The 23,552-nt window shown below is 40.2% G+C and overlaps 1 protein-coding gene across 2 annotated transcripts; it reads right to left on the bottom strand.

The window, feature by feature from the left end:
- Positions 1-815: 815 nt before the first annotated feature.
- SFPQ (splicing factor proline and glutamine rich) lies at positions 816-16,695 on the bottom strand. 2 transcript variants are annotated; one of them, XM_043461954.1, is made up of 13 exons: positions 15,756-16,695; positions 14,881-15,069; positions 14,281-14,582; positions 14,083-14,178; positions 13,104-13,300; positions 12,921-13,005; positions 12,502-12,619; positions 12,090-12,138; positions 11,888-12,009; positions 6,317-9,466; positions 3,184-3,232; positions 2,217-2,300; positions 816-905 (listed from the first exon to the last, which is right to left on the bottom strand). In XM_043461954.1, the coding sequence occupies exons 1-10, from the start codon at positions 16,581-16,583 to the stop codon at positions 9,329-9,331; spliced, it is 2,124 nt and encodes a 707-aa protein (XP_043317889.1). In that variant the 5' UTR covers positions 16,584-16,695; the 3' UTR covers positions 816-905; positions 2,217-2,300; positions 3,184-3,232; positions 6,317-9,328. The 2 variants fall into 2 exon arrangements, with proteins under 2 accessions (XP_043317889.1, XP_043317890.1); XM_043461955.1 differs by lacking the exon at positions 6,317-9,466.
- Positions 16,696-23,552: the final 6,857 nt, after the last annotated feature.

The raw sequence follows: 23,552 nt of genomic DNA, 5'->3' as shown, positions 1-23,552 counted from the left end.
TATTTCCCTTACACTTATAGGTAATCTGAGAATTTGCCCATTACACTGTATATATAAAATTCAACTCTATTTTACAGAAATGGCTACTCAGGACAACCAAAATATTTGGCAACACGCAATTCAGTCTGTGAGTGAAATTAACACCCAATTATTCATAACCATAATTTGCTAATTTTTGTAATATACAAGTGTTATACAAAATTCTATTTAACAACTGCTTTGATGTTTAGTCACTAAGTCACATTAGAATCTTTTGTGACTGCTATCTCATGGACTATATAGCACACCAAGGTCCTGTCTTTCCACCATCTTCTGTAGCTTGCTCAAATTCATGTCCATCTAAATCGGTGATGCTATCTCATCCTATGCCACCTCTGTAGCAAGTAACAATTGCCAATCACATGGTAACTCCAAGACTAAAACTTATGAAGACTGAAGGCAATTTTTTCTTTTTAAGGCCACACCAGGCAGCATATGAGATCTTAATTCCCCCATCAGGGCTCAAACCTGTGCCCCTTACGTTGGTCCACTGGACAGCCAGAGAAGTCCCTAAAGGCCATTTTTAAGATACTGACAGCTAAACCCGTGAATAAATAAGGCCATCAGGTTGATTAGTTATTAAGAGGTGGGGGGTAGGAGGCTGAAGCAGCTCTGCCAAAAAGGCCTCAAGAAATAGAAGTCCTGAATTATGCAATTTGTTTTAAACTTATAACATGAAATAACTTCTTCAATGCCACCGAGAAATAAGTTGCTGACACTTATGGAAAATTCTACAAAATAGAAGAATCCTACTTAAAAACAAAATCAAAACAAAATCCCATCTTGAAACATTTTTATTCAACAACAGGTTGATTCCTCTCTTTGCTCTTTTCCTCACTGGTTTTCAGGACACAGTTCACGTGATCCTGCCAATTAAAAGGAAACAATTATTCCAAAAATCATAATAATTAGGTATCAAGGTCTCAAATATTTATCAGCAACAATCAAGTAAACGTTAATCAAAGAATGTGGTAGCAGAAGTATTTGATTATCTTTAGATAAGTAAGGGTGAAGCAGCACAAATAATTTTAATTCCAGACTCACCTAGCAAGTTTATTAAATTTTATTTCCATCTTCTACAAGAACTTTTAGTTACAACCAAACTCTTAAAAGGAAGATCTCTTCAAGACACTCCCATTAACTGGCACCCTCTGGTGGCTCGGGCACTAAAGAATCCACCCCCAATGCAGGAGACCCAAGTTTGAACCCTGGGTCAGGAAGATCTCCTGCAGAAGGCAATAGCAACCCACTCCAGTATTCCTGGCCTGAGAAATCCCATGGACAAAGGAGCCTGGGGGGCTATAGTCCATGGGGTTGCAAAGAATCAGACACAACTGAGCAACTAATACTTTTCAAAGGTTTAAGACATAGCTCTCAATTCTCCCATTTCTGCTTAAAATTCAACTGAATTAAAATAAAATTCAACTGATTATGATAGCCCTTTATACCTACGTGATACCATGAACAAATGCAATTTTTATTACATGAGACAGGTAAGCTACTGTCTACAGACCATTTTGTAAAAAAAGCTTTACTGGAACACAGTCAGTCATTGTCCATTTGTCTATATAATGTCTATGACTGCTTTTTAGCCAGAAAAGCAGAGTTGAATTGCCCTTTAAAATTGCCAACCCTCTAGGATTTTGTTTTCTGGATGAAAAATAGAACTTCAAATCTTCTGCATCTTCCTCTGCATTGTTGTATGTATGCAAAGGTAAATATAGCTATATATATTTTTATTAAAAACTTAAGTGCCTGTCTTTCCTGAGATTTTAGCCAAACAAGACTAAAGTTAAGACCTACCACACCTCAGAAGACTTTAAAAAAAAAAAAGATTAAATATTTAAGTAAATGTTATAAAACATACTTGCTACAAAAAAGTTTTAACATAGAAGAAATTAAAATGATATCCACATAAGTAGTTATCTTACACCACCCAAGATTCCTTCTGAAAACAATTTTTAAGATGTTTTTCGATGTGGACCATTTTTAAAGTCTTTATTGAATCTGTTACAAAACTGCTTCTGTTTTATGCTTTAGTTTTTTAGCCCCAAGGCATGTGGGATCTTAACTCCCTGCCAGGGATTGAACCCTCACCACCTGCATTGGAAAGTCTTAACCACTGGACTGACAGGGAAGTCCCTGAGGACAGTTTAGAGTTAAGAATCTCAACTAACCTCCATACTGCATCAGTCTAACAAGTTGTGGCTTTCCTTCTTGATCAGCTCATGCTGTGTGACGTCTTGAGAACTTATATCCACCTATCATTAAAATAAAACTTTGTTATGATAACATATTTGGCATATCTTAAACATTTCTGAACTGATTTTTAACATGTACACCTTATTCTGACATCAATAGGTATATATATATTTTAGCATAGGTTTGGATTTCAATAGTGGTTTGTTTTTTTTTTTTTTTGGCTATGGGCTTCTCTTGTGGCTCAGACAGTAAAAAGAATCCACCTGCAAGGGAGAAGACCTGAGCTCGATCCCTGGGTTGGGAAAATGTCCTAGAGAAGGAAACGGCTACCCACTTCAGTACTCTTGCCTGGATAATTCCAGGGACAAACGAGCCTGGCAGACTGCTGTCCATGGGGTTGCAAAGACTTGGACACAACTAAGCAACTTTCACTTTCATTGTTACTGTTTAGGTAAGACATAGCATTGTAGTATGTATCCACTGGAAAAAATCTGCATCATTTAGTGAACCCCTAAAGCACAAACCCATGTTGTTCAAGGGTCAAATGTACTTAAGGAATTCTCCCTACCAGTAATGAAACAATTGTTATTCACAATTTATAATGTAAAAGGAATCTCAAGGAGATTTTTTAATTGGTCTGAAGTTGATTTTAGAGTACCATAAAATACAGCATTTCTCCACAAATTCAAGCCTTTTCTGATCTAACACCATCTTTTTCTTCTATTGTTTAACATTTTTGTAATAAATATTCCCAGCTGTTTCTCTTTCCAACTCATACACACCCACACACATCTATTTAAAAAAAAACAAAAATACAGGGGTATGAAGAGGTGAACATCTTAAAAATCAAACAGCTTTCGCCCCACACAGTTAAATCATTTAACCATTAAATAGAAACCAAACCCCCAAATCCTTAATAGGCAGACTTTCAAGGAAGCTTACTTCAAGTGAATGAGCACTCCAGTTATCAGCCAACATCAATCATTCTTACCTAAAGAATAATAGGAAATAGTTAATATAAAAGACAAGGGCATGAAGATTTGAAATGCTAGTTAATTTCAAAATTTAAAGAGTAAAATTCCAGAAACAAAGATTGGGGGCAAGTTACAGCATAAAAAATAGGAAGAAACTTCATGGGGGGGTGGGGGTGGAATCTAAAATCATTCTGAAGTAGCAGTAGACACCTGAATTAGAATGAGAACTGTATCTTCTTTGTATTTACAAAAGCCTAACTGCATTTTCACCAGTCTGAGCACAATGAAGTTTGACTGCAACCCAAAATATACTATCCCTTATGTGAAGGTATGTGACAACGTTTACCTTACCAAATGAGTTTTAACATCGGCTCTTTTCATAGAAAAGCACATACCCTGCTCCCCACCAAGTATGTCTTCCATTCTCAGGTGGACTGACCACCTTCAGCAGGAGTCCTCCAAGAGTGCCCTCCCCGTTCCACAGTACACAACAATGCAGTTGTTATCCTGCAATCCTATATATTTGCCTCCTTCTTTCCCTCTTAAGTCCTCACTGAGTTTTAAGTTATGGCAGGGAAGCTATGCCTTATCAGGACAGCAAGGAACCTGAGTTTTTCTGAGGGAGAAGACATTCACCTTCACTATATATGCCTGGCAGAGCCACAGTGCACAAAAACCAGAAAGATCAGCCTTAATCCAAATTCCAGGTTTTTCTTCCTCCCTGATTATCAGAGACTGCCAAGGGTATATGAAATAGTGCCCTGTTGCACATGTACCATCCATAAGGGATACTATATCGTTTTGCATTCTTCCTCCATTCTCCAGATTATCCTATTCTGCATCCAGCCCCCCTTTCACCCTCTGAATAAAATCTTTTCAGCACTGGTGTTCAAAAGCAACATTTATGTTTGATGGTTTACCAACAACTGTGTGATTTCCACAGTTGAGTCTTAGAAATTGCCAATCATTATCTAGCAGCAATGACAGATGATTAGGAGCAGCCAAATCCTCTGAATTCTTTCCCTAACAGGCAGCCATTTGAGAACTGCACTAGCTGACAGAGCACTGAAACGTTATCAGCTAAAGCCCAAACCAAATAAAGGCCCAGAACAAACATCCCAGCTCTCTAAAACCTATCCAAAATCATTACTGTTAAAGCAGTATATGCAGGACTGTGGATCATGTCACTGCAGCTGACAATGATTAACAATAAGAAACATGCAACCCCCATTAAGGTTAAAAGTCCAAAACTAGTCACACGCATCTCTTTATCGGGAAAAATGAGACTATTATGCATTCTTTGTAGGTTTTGCAACCTTATATGAAGAGCACCCATTGCATTTCTTTCATCTTTCATAAAGCACCGGTATCTATTCCCAAGGGCCTAACAGTACGAAAACGCATTCTGGCATCACACCTCTGAACTTGCAACCACTGTCATTAAAAACAATTTTTGTTTGTAATAAGAAAAGACTATGAAATACAATGCAAGCACCTGGGATATAGTTACTATTGAAACCCGTTTATCCCATTTTGACTGATTTTTAAAAAGACCCTCTGCACTAAAATTCACAAATTACAGCTACATACAAATCAAAACTAGTAAGAATCAACTTAAGTCACAGGTTTCTCATTCAAAGTGCAAAAGCCTGTTCATCTTGAAATAAGCAGAATGAGGCAAAATTACCCCCCAACCCAATGATGTCCATATATCAAGTACATTCTCTCAAAAGTGCTATTGACTGTTAAGAAATAAACCTGATCTTTTATTTCTAAACAATCACTGAGCCACGGGAGCCAAGTGTTGGCTACCAACTGCATGGATTATGCCATAGGAAAACCCCGTCAGAATTGCATGCCAATTTCGTGACAGTGTTGTCACTAACACTGAGCATTATGTTGGATGTACATTGTATTACTGATACAGAGCTAAACTAGTCACCATTTGTTCTTTCATCTAGCAGAAGTCAAGTCATTTGGTTGAATGGACTACATATTAAAATTACAAGTCTGTCCCCACCATGTGAACTGCTTGCCAAAGAGCAAGCCATTTTTCTTGATACAAAAAGAAATTCTCATAATTGTGAAGAGTTTTGCCAACATTTATGTGAAGTAAGCCAAACTTTCCAGTTACAGAGCAGAAAACATTATACATGAAAGCTATTTCTCGTGCATGCTAGCTAAAAGTCAGTTCATAGACCAATGTTCAGTTGAATTGAGGTCTGGAACAACTGTCGATGCAAATCTTAAATCCTGAACAACAAAGAGGGTGCTTTTGAAGACTTACTTATTTTGGTAATCGAACAGTTTGGACTGCAACATCTCATCCCTAAAAAGCTAAGGGAACCAAATTCAAAAAGCTACCCTGAACATTTGCAGTTATCCTACAGAATACGACGAAGTCTTACAATTGGGAAATGATTCCCAACATGTATTCAATAGGCAAGTCAACATGCCACACCATCTTCCCCCAGGTTTAGAGTATAGACATATTTAGACCAATCACAGAACTTGAACTATTCATGTTAGAATCCCATCTATGCCCCCAGTTAGTAACAAAGCTGTTCCCATGGAGCCCATTTAAAAAATCTTCAAATCACGTTGCCAAACTCTACTTTTAGTTTTAATTCACTCAACCCTGTGGAGTAATAGCCAAGATTACACTCTGAAATTGATACTGCTGACCTGTGGGGAGGTCAGTTTGCTGTAACAGAAACTAATTGTCACATGCTATATACAGTCTGTGTCAAGATGCTAAAAGTACTCTACTTTCCAAATATGGTATGGTCCCCTCTCCCCCACACCACTGATGTGTTTGTTATCTTCAGTTACGATGCAACTAAAAACCACACAACTGAATCAGATACATACCAAATACTCAAGTTTGCACTTTTTATCTGAGAACTGCAACAGCACTGAATTCTGCCTGACAAATTACAGCTCTAAACCCAAACCCACACAGTTTTGATATAAGCTAGCTTTATCATACACGTGTTAGGTGCTGCACTGTAATTTCATTGTCAGAGGTATGATGTCAGAATGCCCACGGAATAAAAGTACATAGCAAGTCACCAAGTTAGATTATATTGCTTGTTACCTACCTGTATGCAGTCGGCAATGAGAATCTCGGAGCAAGCAGGAATACTACATCCGGGTCCTAATGTCCATTGCCATTTGCGGTACTACGTTCCTCACAGTTACGCACTGCAGAAATGCTGGCTAAATGCAGTTATGTAGCAGGCCACTACTTTAATAGTGCACAATTGCAGTCCAAGAACACCAGAGAATATTCCGCCACAAACGTAGTGGCTTGCCCAAGAAAAGCCAAGTATCTAAATTTTTATCTGCCATGATATGCCACTTACAAAAATTGCACAGGCGTAACATTACAATTTCCCAAATTATTGTCTATTTATATTAGTGATATAATACATCTAATAAAGAGTGGTGGGGTTTACAGTACTTCTTAGAAGTTTAATTAGTGTTTTAAGCGAAGAGGATTATGGTTTCACTAAACATGAGCCAATGGGTTAAGTTTCTAAAGTACCTACTAAATACCCTGGGATCTCTTAGAGAATGCAGTTTTTAAAGATAAGGAGTAATAAAAGGAGCAGTTAGTTTTAAAACAATCAAGTGTTCCTCTTAAAATTATGAGAGAAAGTGGAGAAGAGGAAATGGGGGCAGGTGCTTTCTTTAAATGAGAAGAATGGCCAAAATACCTCTCAACTACTACCTTCCCTTTCCCACCCCAAGTTTCGTAAATCAGCTTTTAGGAATCTACTTTTTAAGATGATTTAAATTCACATTAGGCTATCATATACATTGCAAGACTTGTTGAAAGTCTGAGTAGCTTACAACCCTTGATACACTGCTATTTCAGTGATAGAAGTCAAAACTTAGTTAAAACTAAGCAACATTACTTGCTAAACAATGTTTAGCAATTCTACACAGTAAGGCTATCAAAACCACAACTTTCAGGAGATAATCCATTAGCATCCTTCACCACTCTTCAAAGGTACAGTACTACGAAAAGCTTATTTTAGGGGTCTGTGCCAGCATCCCTTACAAAGAAAGGCATGTAATCTGAAAAATAAACTGAAACATTAATTTTATAGGCAGATTTTCCCATTTCCCCCCCAGCCCCCACCCACACATTCAAGTTCACCCTCTGTGGGTGTCCCATGAACACCCCTTATTTTCTTATCATTAACGGGAGTCCCTACCATACAATTCAAATTGTAATGGACTCCTTTCAAATCAAGACCCTTGTTTCCAGTACAGAAAATCTCATACATTATCACCAATTAATGACTTGGGACAAAACTTCCTATGATATAATTATGATAGAACTACTCATTTCCAAGTGACTTGGTGAACAGAAATAATGAACATTTTCTAATGAGATTCTCTCCCTTAATTACCACACCAGGTACCTGTCAGTCACACAACCAGAATTTGGTGGCATGCCTTTATACTCCACTAGTATTTATTAACAGGTTCCCTATGCACAGTGCTGAGCTGTTTCAACTATAGGTTTCCCTTTGTACTCAGGCACAATACTAAACTTACTTCAGCATTTAAACAAAGACTTGATTTAGAATTTTACTTTTGCCAATTAACACTAAGAGGTGAAAAGGAGGAAGACATTCCACAGTAAGAGTTCTATAATGTACAAATTTGAATGGAAACATAGCGAAAATCAAAGCCAAACCATTCAATTACTTTTCCTACTTTTAGGAAATTGTTCCTCTGCTTATATATACACTGGGAAAGCAGGTGTTCCCAATGTACTAACAGACACCAGTAACAAACTATTTCATTAGTAAGTCAAAATGTCTCTGATGGAAGGAGAGTCAATGAAGTTGACGTTAAACTGACAACACCATCGAAACACTCCAAAAGCTTTATGGTGGGAGAAAGGAACATCTGCACCGTGTAGCACGAGCAACTCTCTCCAGATTTTGTGCCACATCAAAAGGAAACTATGAAAAACAAAAATGTTTCGTAACAATGGTTCTCTGCAACCCTGTGTTATTAACAGTCACTACAAGCTCTTAGAAAACAGAATAGGCTTTCTCCATAGTCCTACAGATTTTGCCCAATAGAAGTAGCACAAGGAGATGTAAAAGAGTACAAGTATATACACTTCTAACCTACTTCATGATTAACTATACCTCTTATTTTTTAATTGAATTATTCACACTAAACTCCACCTTTATAAATCACTTAAAAGTAATACATGAAAAGGCTTCATGTTTAACAATCTTTAATTCAAATATGAAAGTTCAATACAAGCCGTTTGTAGGGCTTGGGACTCGTTTTTTAAAAAACAAGAATGGAGGAATGCAACAAAATGATCTTTCCACTTTTTCTTCAGAAACTTTCAAGGAAAGAATAGATCATAGGGCCATAAAAGATCCATTTAAGTCATACCCACTTTCTCCCCCTATCAAGTCTTACACCCATTCCATAATCTTGATACACATTCCTGAATGAAGATTTACAGTTCAGCTTTGCTTACATAGCCATTTAAAAATACTTAGCACCAGCTTGCTTCCTTGCCAAACAAATCAAATCATGAAACTACTTCAATAAGCATTTCTTCTTTTTAAAACAAGGGGGTACTTATAAGTAGAAAGCAATACTTAGCCTACAAATAACATTTCCCAGAAATGGCATATGCCATTCAAAGGCCTAGACACTCTTATGCTTTCCAAGTGGAATACCTAGCCTAATGTGCATAGAAGCATGAATGGCAAAGTTGAAGATCAATATCATAACTATTTTTTCTATTTATTTGAAGCACAGTAAAAAAAAAATTGGTACACTTTGGAAATTCAGTGGCACAGGTACACTGCCATAACTTGAGGGACATTATACAGTTTAAAAAAAAAAAAGGAAAAAAAAGAAAAGGAAAAAAAAAAATTCCCCTGTTGCAAACACTGCATTACATAATTTTACCTGCCCCAACAGACCATTTACAAATATTAGGTCAATAAACTGCTAACATCCATAAAAAGGTTGCTTTCTTACTAAAATGCAAGAATTTAAAAGATTGGTATCTAAACAAGAAAAGACAAAAACAAACTGGAATGAAAGCCTAGATATCACATCTAAAATCGGGGTTTTTTGTTTGGGCCTTCATACTCTTCTCTCCCTCTACCATATCCTGCTGGAGTTCCAGGCCCCATTCCTCTAGGACCCTGTCCACCCACAGGTCCCGCACCTCCCTGCCCAAAGCGCTCAGTACGCTATTGGAACAGTAATCAACAGTTCATTATATGTAGTTGATGTCCATGTGTGTTAAGTAAATATTTTAGAAGGTTCCGTAGTCAACGTTCGTCGATACAATCACCAATGAGTCGATCCACAGGCACCGGGAACATAGAAAGGAAAAAAGGGTAATTTGAAAATTAGTTTACGGTAACACATGCCTTGTGGTATGTTCCCACTTGAGCCATTCTCATACACCTGTTTCAAAGAACAGATCTTCCCTGTAGTGCTAAGAAATTTAAGAATTAGTGCAGATGTGAAAACCCATTCCAAAATGAGTTTTAAGAAATTTCACATCAGATTAACCCACTGAAAAGCTTACAAACTTCTTGCTTTCAAGGTCTGAACAGGAAATTTAATTTCCAAGTAAGCCTAACAAGCCCAACCAGACAGATTCAATTCACTCAATGAAGTGACAAAGACCTACTCACCAGTTAGTGGTATGTGCTGCATAAGAAACCTTGTGCTTTTCAAGATCTTAAGACACATCTGCTAAGTTGCAGAAATCTTAAAAGGTTCAAAGTTTTTAATAAAATGCTACCAGACTACAAAAAGAAAAAGAATAGAAGACTAATAGGTTTAGTCACTTAACCGGCACAGTAATTTTGATTTAAAAGTGTTGCCATATTCTCTCCAAGTATATCACCTTCACAGCCATCACTACATAAAACCAGAGAAATTATGTTCACAGTACTGTTCTTTATAGTTGCAAATTAACTGAACATACAGCCCACCCTCGTAACAGCCCAACTTTTCATTTTCCCTTATGTCTGTGAAAAGTCCCGACAGTTATGATTCCGTGTTTCGGGTGTCTCCCAAACAGCATTAACACCAAGCTTAACTGACTGCAATAAAGCAGGCCTTTATTCCATCTAGTTTTAGGTGAATTCTAGTCCTAGAAACCTGTGATCCCAAACAGAGTAACCCTACAGGTATGCAAGCACAGCAGCCTGAACCATCTTGCAAATTCATATAAAGCAGACCAATTATTAAGAGTGTTGCTCAAAACACAAAACAAAACCCCAAAACAGAACAAAAATCCAACAAAACCCCCCAGAAATTAAAAAAGGCATCAGGGTTTAAAACTGTTATTATAAATAATTTCAACATGCTTCCTACAAAATACTATAGGGCTACTTAAGACTAAATCCTAATCCTTCAAACTATTTCAAAATCCTAACAATTTTAGGTTTTCAGCACATTGTATTATCTCTAAAAGGTGAAAAGGAAATTTGGGGGCTTGTTACCACATCATCTTAGAATCCAGGAGCTACATGTCACAAGGACTGTAGAATCTGAACTGTGGGAACATCGTGTCAGATTAGTTACAAATTTGATATATAACCTACATCTGACTATTAGGAAGCATATAAACCAAAATATAACCCACATTATTTTTAAAATTCATTTTGAAGCTAACAGCTACATTTAACCCTCCAACTACTTATGATTCTAATCTTCAAAGCCTTAAGTAGATGAGGCCCCATTCTAAATCCTTGTTATTTGCACAATGAATCTAGTGAGCTATATGCTGCAGCTTCCCTCCCTTTGCCAAAAGACTGTAGATGAACTAATTAGATTCAATTCAGTTGTGACAAAGCACTTTTCTCCAAACCCACCTCTACAGCCAATTCACTTCTTTAAGGATTGTAAAATCCCGATATCACCATTCAGACCAATTCTCTTGGTTGTTCTAAAGGATCCTGACAGGCTATCTGTACAGCTAAAATATGACCCCATCAAGAAGGTTCAGATCAAATGCACACAACTAGTACGCTAAAAAATAACACTGACTTTTGCTATTCTGTAGCAAAAGAGAGATGTCCATTTATTTTAGAAAGTACACCTAAAGACAGGCCCAAAAGGAGGGAAACGACGAGTCCGAAGACTAAACAATTCCCTTTTCATGGATAAAGTCACACCAAATGTAGGTCAAAGTCCTACACATTGCTAAAACATGCCTAAAGCTACAAGCTACAAACAAGTCTGATTCACACTTATGGCAAATACCAGCTTAATGAATGACAGCTTGCCATTTGATTACTCTCACTTGGATGTAGAATAATCAGTATCTAACATTTAGAATTTGGATTTGCCATGAGCTATTGTGCAGAAGTACACAAGCAATATAATGGAAAGCACCTAAGTCTACTTATTGCCAAAGATAACTCCCAACATACTACTAACAGTATTGACTTTTTGTTGGCAACCTTATCAGGTGAGGTTACCACATTGAGTTCTTCTATGTTGCCAAGGTATTCATCAATATTACGGATTTACACGATAGGGGAACTAAAAGTCCAGTCACCTACTTAAAAAACAAAAACAAAAAAAACACACACACGTAAGTTGTGAGAATGAGAACTTCCTTTTGAACTATGTCCCACAAGATACATTACCATGTCGCTTCCCATCATGGAACCACTCATTGTTGCCGGTGGGACTCCAGGATTAGCTTCATAACCTATGCCACCACCACCACCTAGAGGTGGAAATTTCTGGCCTCCTGAGCCATAGGGATCTAGGAAACAAAAATGCTGGTTACCATTCAATCAAAATACTGCCCTTCATTAGTATCACTAATTTAACTTTCATTCTTACCTCCCATGTTCATTGCTCCTCCACCACCCATTCTCATGTCTCTTTCTCTCTGAAATTAAAAAAAAAAATCCTTTACTACTCTTGTACTAAACCCATACCAAGCATTCTTAACTACCAAATTTCCAAAGCTTAACAAAAATTGTTTTCAACTTAAAGAAAGAAACCCAATTAGGCAATTTAAAAAAGACGCCAAAGAAACCTATAAAGCAAGCTTCTTCCTAACCAATGAAATCTTTTGGCCCACCCAAGAAGGCAAAACTCAAGGCACACCAATCATAAACACTTAGGTTAAAAAAAAAAAAGGGCAGAACAGCTACCATGTGGAAAGTCATATTTAACTGAATAAAACTGCACCCTAGATACCCACAAGTTCTGTAGAAAACTCCGATTTACATTGCCAAAGTTTACTTACTGGATCCATATAGCCCATCCGACTATAACTTTCCTCTCTTTGGCGTCTCATCTGTTCTTCCATCTCACGTTGACGAATCATCATCTCTTCTTCCCTCCTACGTCGTTCTTCCTCTTGCCTGGAAATATTCATCAAGTATGAAAACAAAAGTTTTTTATGCACATTAAAAAAATTCAACTTGAAGCAAACTAGTAGTTTATTTAACAGCATTACAGCAAATGGAAGGTTGGGACAGCGACTAACAAAAAAAAGCCCTAAATGTATTCCAACAAAGTAAATGAGCCATGTAACAGAAATCTCTATTTCACAATTTAAGCATTAAACCAACACTGACATAGTATTTAACATCTCTGTACCTCAACAGACTCACCTGCAAAATTTAGGTACACTTAACACTTAAAGGTTTAACAAAATTGTACCTCAATTGCATCTCTTTACGTTTCTGCATTTCTTGATTGTGCAGTTCTTCCATGCGTCTTAATTCTTCCTGGCGTCTCATTAGATCTGAACATTGGAAAATTCTGTTATAGATTCACATTAACAAATTCTAGTAAGCTCAAAAGGCAAATGATCCTACTAGCAAAATTCAGAAGGTATTTTACCTTGACGCAAAAGATTTGCCTGATGCTCATGATAGGCATCTTCCATTTCACTTTCCAATTTGTCTTTTGCATCTTTCATGTTTTTTTCAACTTGTTCCCGCTGCTGTTTTTCCATTTCATCAAGGGACTTCCACCGCTGAGAATACTCATACTCAAATGTCCCATGCTGGGCAAAACGAGGAGGGGTTTCTCTCTCCCTGACAATATTTAAATATGAACCAATTTATGGATGCACACAAGAAATGTATGTATCTGATATCCCCTAAAAAACACTGGTCCTTCCACTGGCTTCTCACTTCTAAGAAACACTGGAAGACAAAAATTACCTTGATTCTTAGTATCTCTTTACATTCCAGGATGGTACTAGACAGTAACATGGGCAATGAAGATCAATCCTACCTTTCTCACTGTCCTAATCCCACTTCCCAAGCCAGTTTCAATTCAAAGAATATTTTTCCAACTCTGAAAAACCAGATATCTACAACACATCTTAACAACTGTTAAGAACAAAACAAGAATGCATATGAAATGTACCTACCACAGAAACAAACACTAGGTATTTGAATGACTGCTTCAAAACCTCTAGCTTTCGAAACCTGAAGTTTTCATCAACCATATCTAAGATTTTTGTACATTTAAAAAAAAACTGAAAAATTATCAAGTTTTCCGAACTTATGGTTGCTGAAGGGGAAAGGATAGAGTTGGGTAAGACATGCACACATTCCTATTATTTAAAATAGATAACCAACAAGAACCTACTGTACAGCACAGAGAACTTTGCTCAATGCTATATGGCAAACAGGATGGGAGGGGAGTTTGGGGGAGAATGAATACATCTGCATGTATGGCTGAGTCCATGTGCCATTCACCTGGAACTATTGAACACTGTCAATCTGCTATACCCCAAAACAAAATTGAAAGTTTAAAACAAAAAAAAAAGAACAAGTTCTCCTTTGTACTTTTAAGAAATTGTTCTTACTTTTGATACATTGGATTCTTCTGGGCAAGTTTTTCAGGAAGACCGTCTTCATCATCTAACTGTTCAAGTGGTTCCACAATGACTGGACGAGGAGTTCTAGCAACAAAAATGGTTTCATCTTAATTTCGTTCCAGCTTTATTGCAATTTCTTCGAAATGTTAATAAATAAGAGTTACTAAGATAAACATAAAAACTTACGTTGTCAGTAAGAAAACACCTTCACTGCATCTTTCAAATGCTTTTCTTGCTGCTGGTTTGGAAGCAAATTCAACAATGCCTTTCCCTGTAGATCTTCCACGATCATCCACTATTACAACAGCCCTTTCAATAGGACCAAACTGGCTAAAGGCTTCTTCCAACAGTTCATTGGAAACATAAGGTGAAAGATTTCGAACAGAAAGGGCAGCAGCATGTGTGGCAAATCGAACCCGAAGCTGTCTACCTCTCATGGGTGTATCATCAAGTTCAGCTTTAGCTATTTCGGCCAACGCTCTAGATTCCTGCAACCATCAAGATATACACTCAAAGTTAATGACCTCAAAACTGGCTCATGCCCACCCTAAAATTGCCGCAAGTCTAACCCCACAATCCTAATCTTCTGCCAGCTCAGTTCAACTTATCTCCAAGAAGTCTTCCCTGACATTTACCCACACAATCCCCCGTTTTAAGTATTACGCACTACACAGCAGCTACAACTTTTCTGTGAGAGATGAAAACTTTATAAAATTGTTGGTTCAAAAAACACTATGTAGTAGTAAAAAGAGAAGTCCACCAGAAAAACACAAAAACCAAACTCACAAGCTTAATAAATCCAAATCCTTTGCCTTTGTTTATAAAAACTTCTCCAGGTTCTCCATATTTAGCAAAAAGTCTTTTGAATTCATCCTCCGTGATGTCTGCAGGTAGATTACCAACAAACAACCGACAACGCTGGGTGTAAGTTTTCTCTCCAGGCCTCCTCAGGAGTGACAAGTTGGCTTTAAACCCCTGGTATAAAAAAAAAGGCGACTTTCAAATACAAGGTACCTCTGCAAGTAGGAAAAAGCAATAGTCTTTTCCCCAAACTGAATATGTTACCAATCCAATCGGGTTGCTCTTCTGTTGCATTTAAAGATCGTATTACATGCCTAACCGAACTTCCAAAATAATCACTCTCTAACATTAAAGAGCCTAAACCATCAGAATACTCTTGAGACGACAGGTCTCTCCAGAGAGTAGGTTCTGTATCAGGAACCTCGTCAACCGTTTATACCTAACGTCTCTGACAGCATCAAAACTACAATGGACAAAAATTAAAAGGGTGAAAGGGTATTATTAAAACGACTAAAACTGTTGTCAACGACGAAACCTGTGGCTACGCGTTAGGACAAAAAAATCGCCCGATCTCGTCAATCCCAAATTTCACGCTATATTCTTTACTCTGGACCCCAGAACCCGTTAGCTTTAACAGGGCCCATCAAACTTTCCTCAAGCCCCCCTCTGCCAGCCCGGAGGCCTCCCCAGGGATGCCGCTTGCGGACCCGCGCCGTCCGCCCCTCAATCCCGCAGCCCCGCCCACCCACTCCCGCCTCCCGCGCGCAAGCGCCCTTTCCGGTCTCCGACAAAATGGAGGGTGGGGAGGGGGGCCGCCGCCATCTTAGGAAAACCGACGCGTAGCTCAGGTTGATACTCACCTCAGAGTCCGAAATCTTCTCCTCGCTGCGGCCGCCGGGCCCTCCGGGCGGCGGCCCTTGGTGGTGCTGCTGGTGGTAGGGCGGATGGTGTTGCCGGCCCCCGCGGGGCTCCCCGCCACCTCGGTGCGGTGGCTTAGGGTGGCCGCCAGGAGTAGTTAGGCCCGGGCCGCCGCCAGGCTTCGGCCCGCCTGGCATTTTGCCGCCCTTGGGGCCGCCGGGTCCCGGGCCCTGCTTAGGCCCGGGCACCGGGCCCCCTGCAGGTGGTGGAGGCGGCGGGCCCCCAGCCTGAGGGGGGGTGCTGGGCACCCCACTGCTCGGCGGAGCCGGTGGAGGCGCACCTGGGGGCGCCGAGGTGACAGCGGGCGGCGGGGTCGGGGTGGGGCCTGGCCCCGTGGGGGCCCCCGAGGTCGGGGGTGTGGCGGGCGGCGCCGAGCCGGTGGCCGGAGGGGCGCTGCCTACTCCGGGAGCCGAACCGGGTCCTTGAGGAACGACAGACTTAGATGAGTCCTGTGGCGGCGGCGGCGGCTGCTGGTGCGGCGGCTGCTGATGGGGCGGCTGGTGCGGCGGGGGCTGAAGCGGCGGCGGCTGCTGCGGTGGCGGCTGCTGAGGCGGTGGCTGCTGCTGTTGCTGGTGCGGAGGCGGTGGCGGGATCTGAGGCTTGGGGCCACCTTGGCCCGGCACGGGCCCCATGGGTCCGCGATTCTGATTGAGGCCCATGCCGGGCGGCGGGGAGCGGAAGTCGTGGAGGCCGCCGCGGCCGCCTCCTCCTCCGCGTCGGTGGAAGCCACCACCGCCACCGCCCCGGCTTCGGAACCGGTCCCGAGACATGTCTGTGATCAAGGGGCGGTCGAGGCAAAAGCGGAGAAGACGTTCAGGGAACGTGGATGCCACCTTGCTTCGCACAAGATGGCGGATGACACAGGCGGCGCGCCGCCTTTGTCCTCTTCTTATATAGGGCGGCTGGCATGGCCCCGCCTACTTCTCGATATGTAGCTCCAATAGCCAATTGCAAGTACTGTACTTGGTGACGCTAGGTTACGAAGATCTCATCTCTCCTATTGGCTCTCAATGAGAGGCGGGAGGAATGGAGTGGTTGAAGATTGCAGTCGGCCAATGAGCAGAAAAGGAGTTGTCTGTAGGCCACCGTGATTTGCTGGGAGTTATTTGAAAGGGTTCGCCAGAGCAATTTTCCCGTGAAAGCAAATAGCCAGGGCCCTATCAGCTCCTGGGGAGAGATGTTAGAAGACCCTTTTCTTTCTTGATTGCCCTTATGAGCAGCCTACTGGTATCTTTCCCCAGAAAGAACAGTAGTCTCCAGTTCAAAAGCATAAATTAGCTTTGTGCTGGGCCAATGGAATTAAAGAAAATTTTACAGATTTCGTACACAGCATTTACTGATTTGATTTTGGAACCTCATTGGAGTATTGGTTCTAGCAGTATAAATGTCTCAATAGGCTTAAGTGAGTGTTCTCTTTACTCAAAAAGGCCTTGATTTTGTGGTATATATATAGACTATTTACAAACACAAAACACAGAAGGAATTAAACATTTTTCTTAATTCTACCACAAAACACTTGATGAACAGATTAAGATATAAAATTACCATATAAAATATATATATGAAATCAACCAATGGACAACCTTCTTATTTCGAAGTGCATGAGCCATTTCCCTTAATACCTCTCCTAATTAGTGTCATCTAGAGACCATCCTAAAGGAGATCAGTCCTGGGTGTTCATTGGAGGGACTGATGTTGAAGCTGAAATTCCAATACTTTGGCCACTTGATGAGAAGAGCTGACTCATTTGAAAAGACCATGATGCTGGGAAAGATTGAGGGCAGGAGGAGAAGGGGACGACAGAGGATGAGATGGCTGGATGGCATCACCGACTTGATGGACATGGGTTTGGGTGGACTCCAGGAGTTGGTGATGGACTGGGAGGCCTGGCGTGCTGCAGTTCATGGGGTCGCAAAGAGTCGTACACGATTGAACGACTGAACTGAACTGCAGAGACCTTTGGGTGGATCATTCCTCTGGTTAATATTAGCCTGTGGCTCATGTCTTCTTTTCTAATTCTGTACATCATTCACCATCTGAATGGATGACCACCCAATAATAGTCTGTCAATCCTTTAACTCCTCACCTCCAGCCATCTTTCCTTCTATCCTATGTTAGCCACCCCACCCACATCGTAGTTAATCCTGTTTGTTATTGCCAGGAATAACATCCCTTATAAAAAAATTTCTACTTCGGAATCCCAGTCAACATAGTAACTTCTGAGTCTGACTTCATCAGAACCACTAAACCAGGACTTACCTGGCAGTCCAGTGGTTAGGCTTTCATGCTCCCACTGTAGGGTTCACAGGGTTGATCCCAGGTTGGGAAACTAAGATCTCATACGCCATACAGCTAGAAAAAGAAAAATAACTCCAAAATTTTCACTTTCACATTCATAACTGTGTCACCTAGTTTAGATGTTACGATTGCCGCCATAACTCTCTCCATTATACTCACCTGGTAAAATTCCGTTTCTGGTTGGACCAAAGAATTCACCTTCTTTAACAAGGGCTGAGGCTTTCACTTTAAATTTTGACCACAGATCTCAAAAGGGCATTAGGCTTTTCCTGTCAATCTTACCGAATTTCCCTAGTGAGTTCACTTTCTCTCTTCCAGAGATAGTGTATTTCACGCTTTCTCTGTTCAAACTCCAACACTCTACTGTCACTTCCCCATAACTAATGACTTCTCATATTTCTTCGAGAAAATAAAAATCACTAGATAGGAACATTCTCATCCAGCTAGAAGCCACCAAACTACTTGCATCTGCACCCATCATCTCTGACTTCCTTCCTGATATCATGAAAAGTGTATCTCTGCCCCTACCAAATGGCAAGCCCTAGGCCCCCACCCACTACTCCTGCCCCAGTGATTTGGATTCCAAGCTGCACCCGCCCCCCCCCCCCATGCCATCTCAGGGATTTTTCTTTGCTGTATCATCAGTTACTTCTACTGAATCATTTCCATCTTAAACAAAACTTTCTCTTTATGCTATCATTTCATTTCTTCCACTCTTCTTTGCAACAGCACTAAAATTGTCTATGCTCAGTTCAGTTCAGTCGCTCAGTCGTGTCTGACTCTTTGCGACCCCATAGACTGCAGCATGCCAGGCTTCCCTGTCCATCACCAACTCGCGGAGCTTGTTTAAACTCATGTCCATCGAGTCAGTGATGCCATCCAATCATCTCATCCTCCGTCATCCCCTTCTCCACTTGCCTTCAATCTTTCCCAGCATCAGGGTCTTTTCCAAGGAGTCAGTTCTTCACATCAGGTGGCCAAAGTATTGGAGTTTCAGCTTCAGCATCAGTCCTTCTAATGAATATTCAGAACTGATTTTCTTTAGGATTGACTGGTTGGATCTCCTTGCTGTCCAAGTGACTCCCAAGAGTCTTCTCCAACACCACAGTTCAAAAGCATCAGTTCTTTGGTGCTCAGCTTTCTTTATGGTCCAACTCTCACATCCATACACGACTGCTGGAAAAACCATAGCTTTGACTAGATGGACCTTTGTTGGTAAAGTAATGTCTCTGCTTTTTAATATGCTGTCTAAGTTGGCCATAACTTTTCTTCCAAGGAGCAAGCGTCTTTTAATTTCATGGCTGCAGTCACCATCTGCAGTGATTTTTGGAGCCCAAGAAAATAAAGTCTGTCACTGTTTGCATTGTTTCTGCATCTATTTGCCGTGAAGTGATGGGACCAGGTGCCATGATCTTAGTTTTTTGAATGTTAAGTTTTAAGGCAACTTTTTCACTCTCTTATTTCAGTTTCTCTTCACTTTCTGCCATAAGGGTAGTGTCATCTGCATATCTAAAGTTACTGACACTTCTCCTGGCAATCTTGATTCCAGCTTGTGCTTCATCCAGCCCAGCATTTTGCATGATGTACTCTGAGTATAAGTTAATTAAGCAGGATGACAATATACAGCCTTGATGTACTCCTTTCCCAATTTGTAACCAGTCTGTTGTTCCATGTCCAGTTCTAACTGTTGCTTCTTGACCTGCATACAGACTTCTCAGGAGGCAGTAAGGTGGTCTGGTATTCCCTTCTCTTTAAGAATTTTCCAGTTAGTTGTGATCCACACAGTCAAAGGCTTTGGTGTAGTCAATAAAGCAGAAGTAGATGTTTTTCTGGAACTCTCTTGCTTTTTCTATCATCCAATGGATGTTGACAATTTGATCTGTGGTTCTTCTGCCTTTTCTGAATTCATCTTGAACATCTGGAGGTTCTCAGTTCACGTACGGTTGAAGCCTCGCTTGGAGAATTTTGAACATTACGTTGCTAGATTGTGAAATGAGTGCAATTGTGCAGTAGTTTGAACATTCTTAGGCATTGCCTTTCTTTGGGATTGGAATGAAAACTGACCTTTTCAAATCCTGTGGCTGCTGCTCAGTTTTCCAAATTTGCTGGCATATTGAGTGCAGTACTTTAACAGCATCCTCTCCTAGGATTTGAAGTAGTGCAGCTGGAATTCTGTCACCTCCACTAGCTTTGTTCATAGTGATGCTTCCTAAGGCTCACTTGACTTCAGACTCTAGGGTGTCAGGTTCTAGGTGAGTGATCACACCATCGTGGTTATCTGGGTCACAAAGATCTTTTTTGTATAGTTTTCTGTGTATTCTTTCCACCTTTTCTTAATATCTTCTGCTTCTGTTAGGTCCATACCATTTCTGTCTTTTATTGTGTCCATCTTTGCATGAAATGTTCCCTTGGTATCTCTAATTTTCTTGAAGAGATCTCTAGTCTTTCCCATTCTATTGTTTTCCTCTGTATCTTTGCATTGATCACTAAGGAAGGCTATTCTTTGGAACTCTGCATTCAAATGGGTGTATCTTTCCTTTTCTCCTTTGCCTTTTGCTTTTATTCTTTTCACAGCTATTTGTAAGCCCTCCTCAGACAACCATTTTGCCTGTTTGCATTTCTTATTTTTGGAGATGGTCTTGATCACTGCCTCCTATACAATGTCATAAAACTCTTTCCATAGTTCTTCAGGCACTCTATCAGATTTAATCCCTTGAATCTATTTGTCACTTCCACTGTATAATCCTAAGGGATTTGATTTAGGTGATACCTGAATGGTCTAGTGGTTTTCCCTACTTTCTTCAATTTAAGTCTTAATTTTGCAAGAAGGAGTTCATGATCTGAGCCACAATCAGCTCCAGGTCTTGTTTTTGCTGACTATATAGAGCTTCTCCATCTTCTACTGCAAAGAGTATAATTAATCTGATTTTGGTATTGACCATCTGGTGATGTCCATGTAGAGTTGTCTCTTGTGTTGTTGGAAAAGGATGTTTGCTATGACCAGTGCATTCTCTTGGCAAAACTCTTAGCCTTTGCCCTGCTTCATTTTGTACTCCAAGGCTAAACTTGCCTGTTACTCCAAGTATCTCTAGACTTCCTACTTTTGCATTCCAGTTCCCCATGACGAAAAGGACATCTTTTTTTGGTGTTAGTTCTAGAAGGTCTTGTCTATGCTGACGGTCTCCGTTTCCTTACCTCTGTTGCGTCTTCAATCCACCTCAATCGGTCCACCCTCTGCTAAACTTGCCAAGGATACCAATGAGCCTGCTGTTGCCACTGCTGCTGTTTTTGCTTTTGTTTTTGTTTTGAGAAGCTGCTACTGTTTTAATTGCTAAGTTGTGTCCAACTCTTTGCAACCCCATGACTGTAGCCCATAAGGCTCCTCTGTCCACGTGGGATTCCCCAGGCAAGAATACTGGAGTGGGTTGCCCTTTCCTTCTCCAGGGCATCTTCCAGACCCAGGGATGGAACCCACGTCTCTTACACTGGTATGTCGATTCTTTACCATGGAGCCACCAGGGAAGCCCCCCAATGAGCTACATATTGCCAAATTCAATAAAAATTTTCTATACTATTTCTTTTTACCTGTTAGCAACATTCAACATAGATGGTACTCTGTCTTTGATGAAACGCTTTCTCACTGACCTCCGTGACAGCACACTCAGATGATTTTCCTCTTGCCTCAGTGATGTCTCCTTTGCTGACTTCTTCCTCCTCAGACCTCTAAATGATGAGATGGTTCACATCTCAGTTTTGGACTCACTTTAATAACCAGTCTCTCTTTTGATCTAGATAGTCTTTTCAAAACTTCAAACACCTTCTACATACTAATAATCTTTACATTTTTACTTACTTGATAGGATAGATCTCTCTTCTGAGTTCCCAGCTTATATATCCAACTGCTTACTAGACATCTCCATTCAGAGGTCTAGCTCAAGTATCAGATTGAGTATGTCCAATCTGGAGCTCTTGACTTTATCAACCTAACATATTCCTTCCAGTCTTCCCCAGCATAGTAAATGGCATCATAGAGTTAACAATAACAGGGATTTATCCTCTGCATGAAATTAAAAAGTCATTTCTACCTCTGAAATATATATCAAATATCACTACAACCTAATCTTTTCTACCTCCATCTCTCACCTAAATTACTGTAACCACCTTTTTTAAAAAAAAAAATGTTTATTTATTTAGCTATGCTGGCTCTTAGTTGTGGCATGTAGGATCTAGTTCTCTGACCAGGGATCAAATCCTGGCCCCCTGCATTGGTAGTGTAGAGTCTTAGGCACTGGACTACCAGGGAAGTCTCACTGCAACCACTTTATAACTTTTCTCCTTGCTTTCTTTCTGGGTCCTGTTTCATTTTCCATTCAGCAGCTAGAGTGAACTTTTAGGAAAAAATAATTCAGATGTCATTTTCCTTCCCCTATTTAAAGGCCCTCAGTGGTTTCTCGTTGCTCTTAGAATAAAATCCAAACACCTTACCAAGATTTAAAAGTGCCCCCCGCCCACGTCTGCTTCCCCATTCTTATCTTTCTAGTTCCCAAACCCCATCCATAGGAAGCCCCTATCTTTTCTTAGGATTTATCAAGTTACTTTGTCTGCATGGTTTTTGCCTCAAGGTATTTGGACTTGCTGTTTACCCAGCTCCAAGTGCTCTTCCCCCAACTTTCGGCCGTTATGGCGTCTTCATTCTTCTATGTCGGTTTGAATGTCACCTCAAAAGTCTTCTCCCCTCTCTGTAATGCCATTCTATATGTGATGTAATATACGTGAGAGTTCTCTTTACAATTTCTAGTATTTATCTTGTTTTTTTCTTTTGTTTATTGTCTGTTTCCTCTGTTGCACTGAGATTCTATCAGAGTTCTTTAAGTCTGTACCACTGGTACCTAACAAACAAGAGCACAGAAGTGCTTACTATGCTAAATGAATGAATGAAGCATAACATTTTAAGGCTCTGGTTCCATCTCCAGGGCCTTGTCCCAAGGTTCTGTCCTTTTCTGACACACTCCTTAGGGAAGTTGTGAAGATTAGGTGAAGTGTTATTATAGTTGTTAAGTGCTCAATAAATACTAGTTATTGTTTTGAAAAAAATCAGAAGCTCTTGAATGTTATAGGCCAGAAGACAAATTGACTTCAGTAACGAATGTCTGGTTAGTTTTTCAAAGAGGCAAGGTTAGTAATGGCTCTTATTTTTTTAAGAAATTTTATTGATGTATAGTTTATTTACAATGTTGTGTTAATTTCTGCTGTACAACAATTGTACATATATATACATATATTTATTCCCTTTCATATTCTTTTCCATTATGGTTTGTCACAGAAGACTGAATATAGTTCCTTGTGCTACACAGTAGGGGCTCCCCAGATAGCTCAATGGGTAAAGAATCCGCCTGCAATGCAGGAGACACAGGAAAGGTGAGTTCAATCCCTGGGATGAG

The sequence above is a fragment of the Cervus canadensis genome, chromosome 2, assembly GCF_019320065.1.
Source record: "Cervus canadensis isolate Bull #8, Minnesota chromosome 2, ASM1932006v1, whole genome shotgun sequence".
Taxonomy (NCBI): domain Eukaryota; kingdom Metazoa; phylum Chordata; class Mammalia; order Artiodactyla; family Cervidae; genus Cervus; species Cervus canadensis.
Note: the sequence above shows the minus strand (reverse complement) of the source record. Positions and strands in the feature narration are given on the sequence as shown.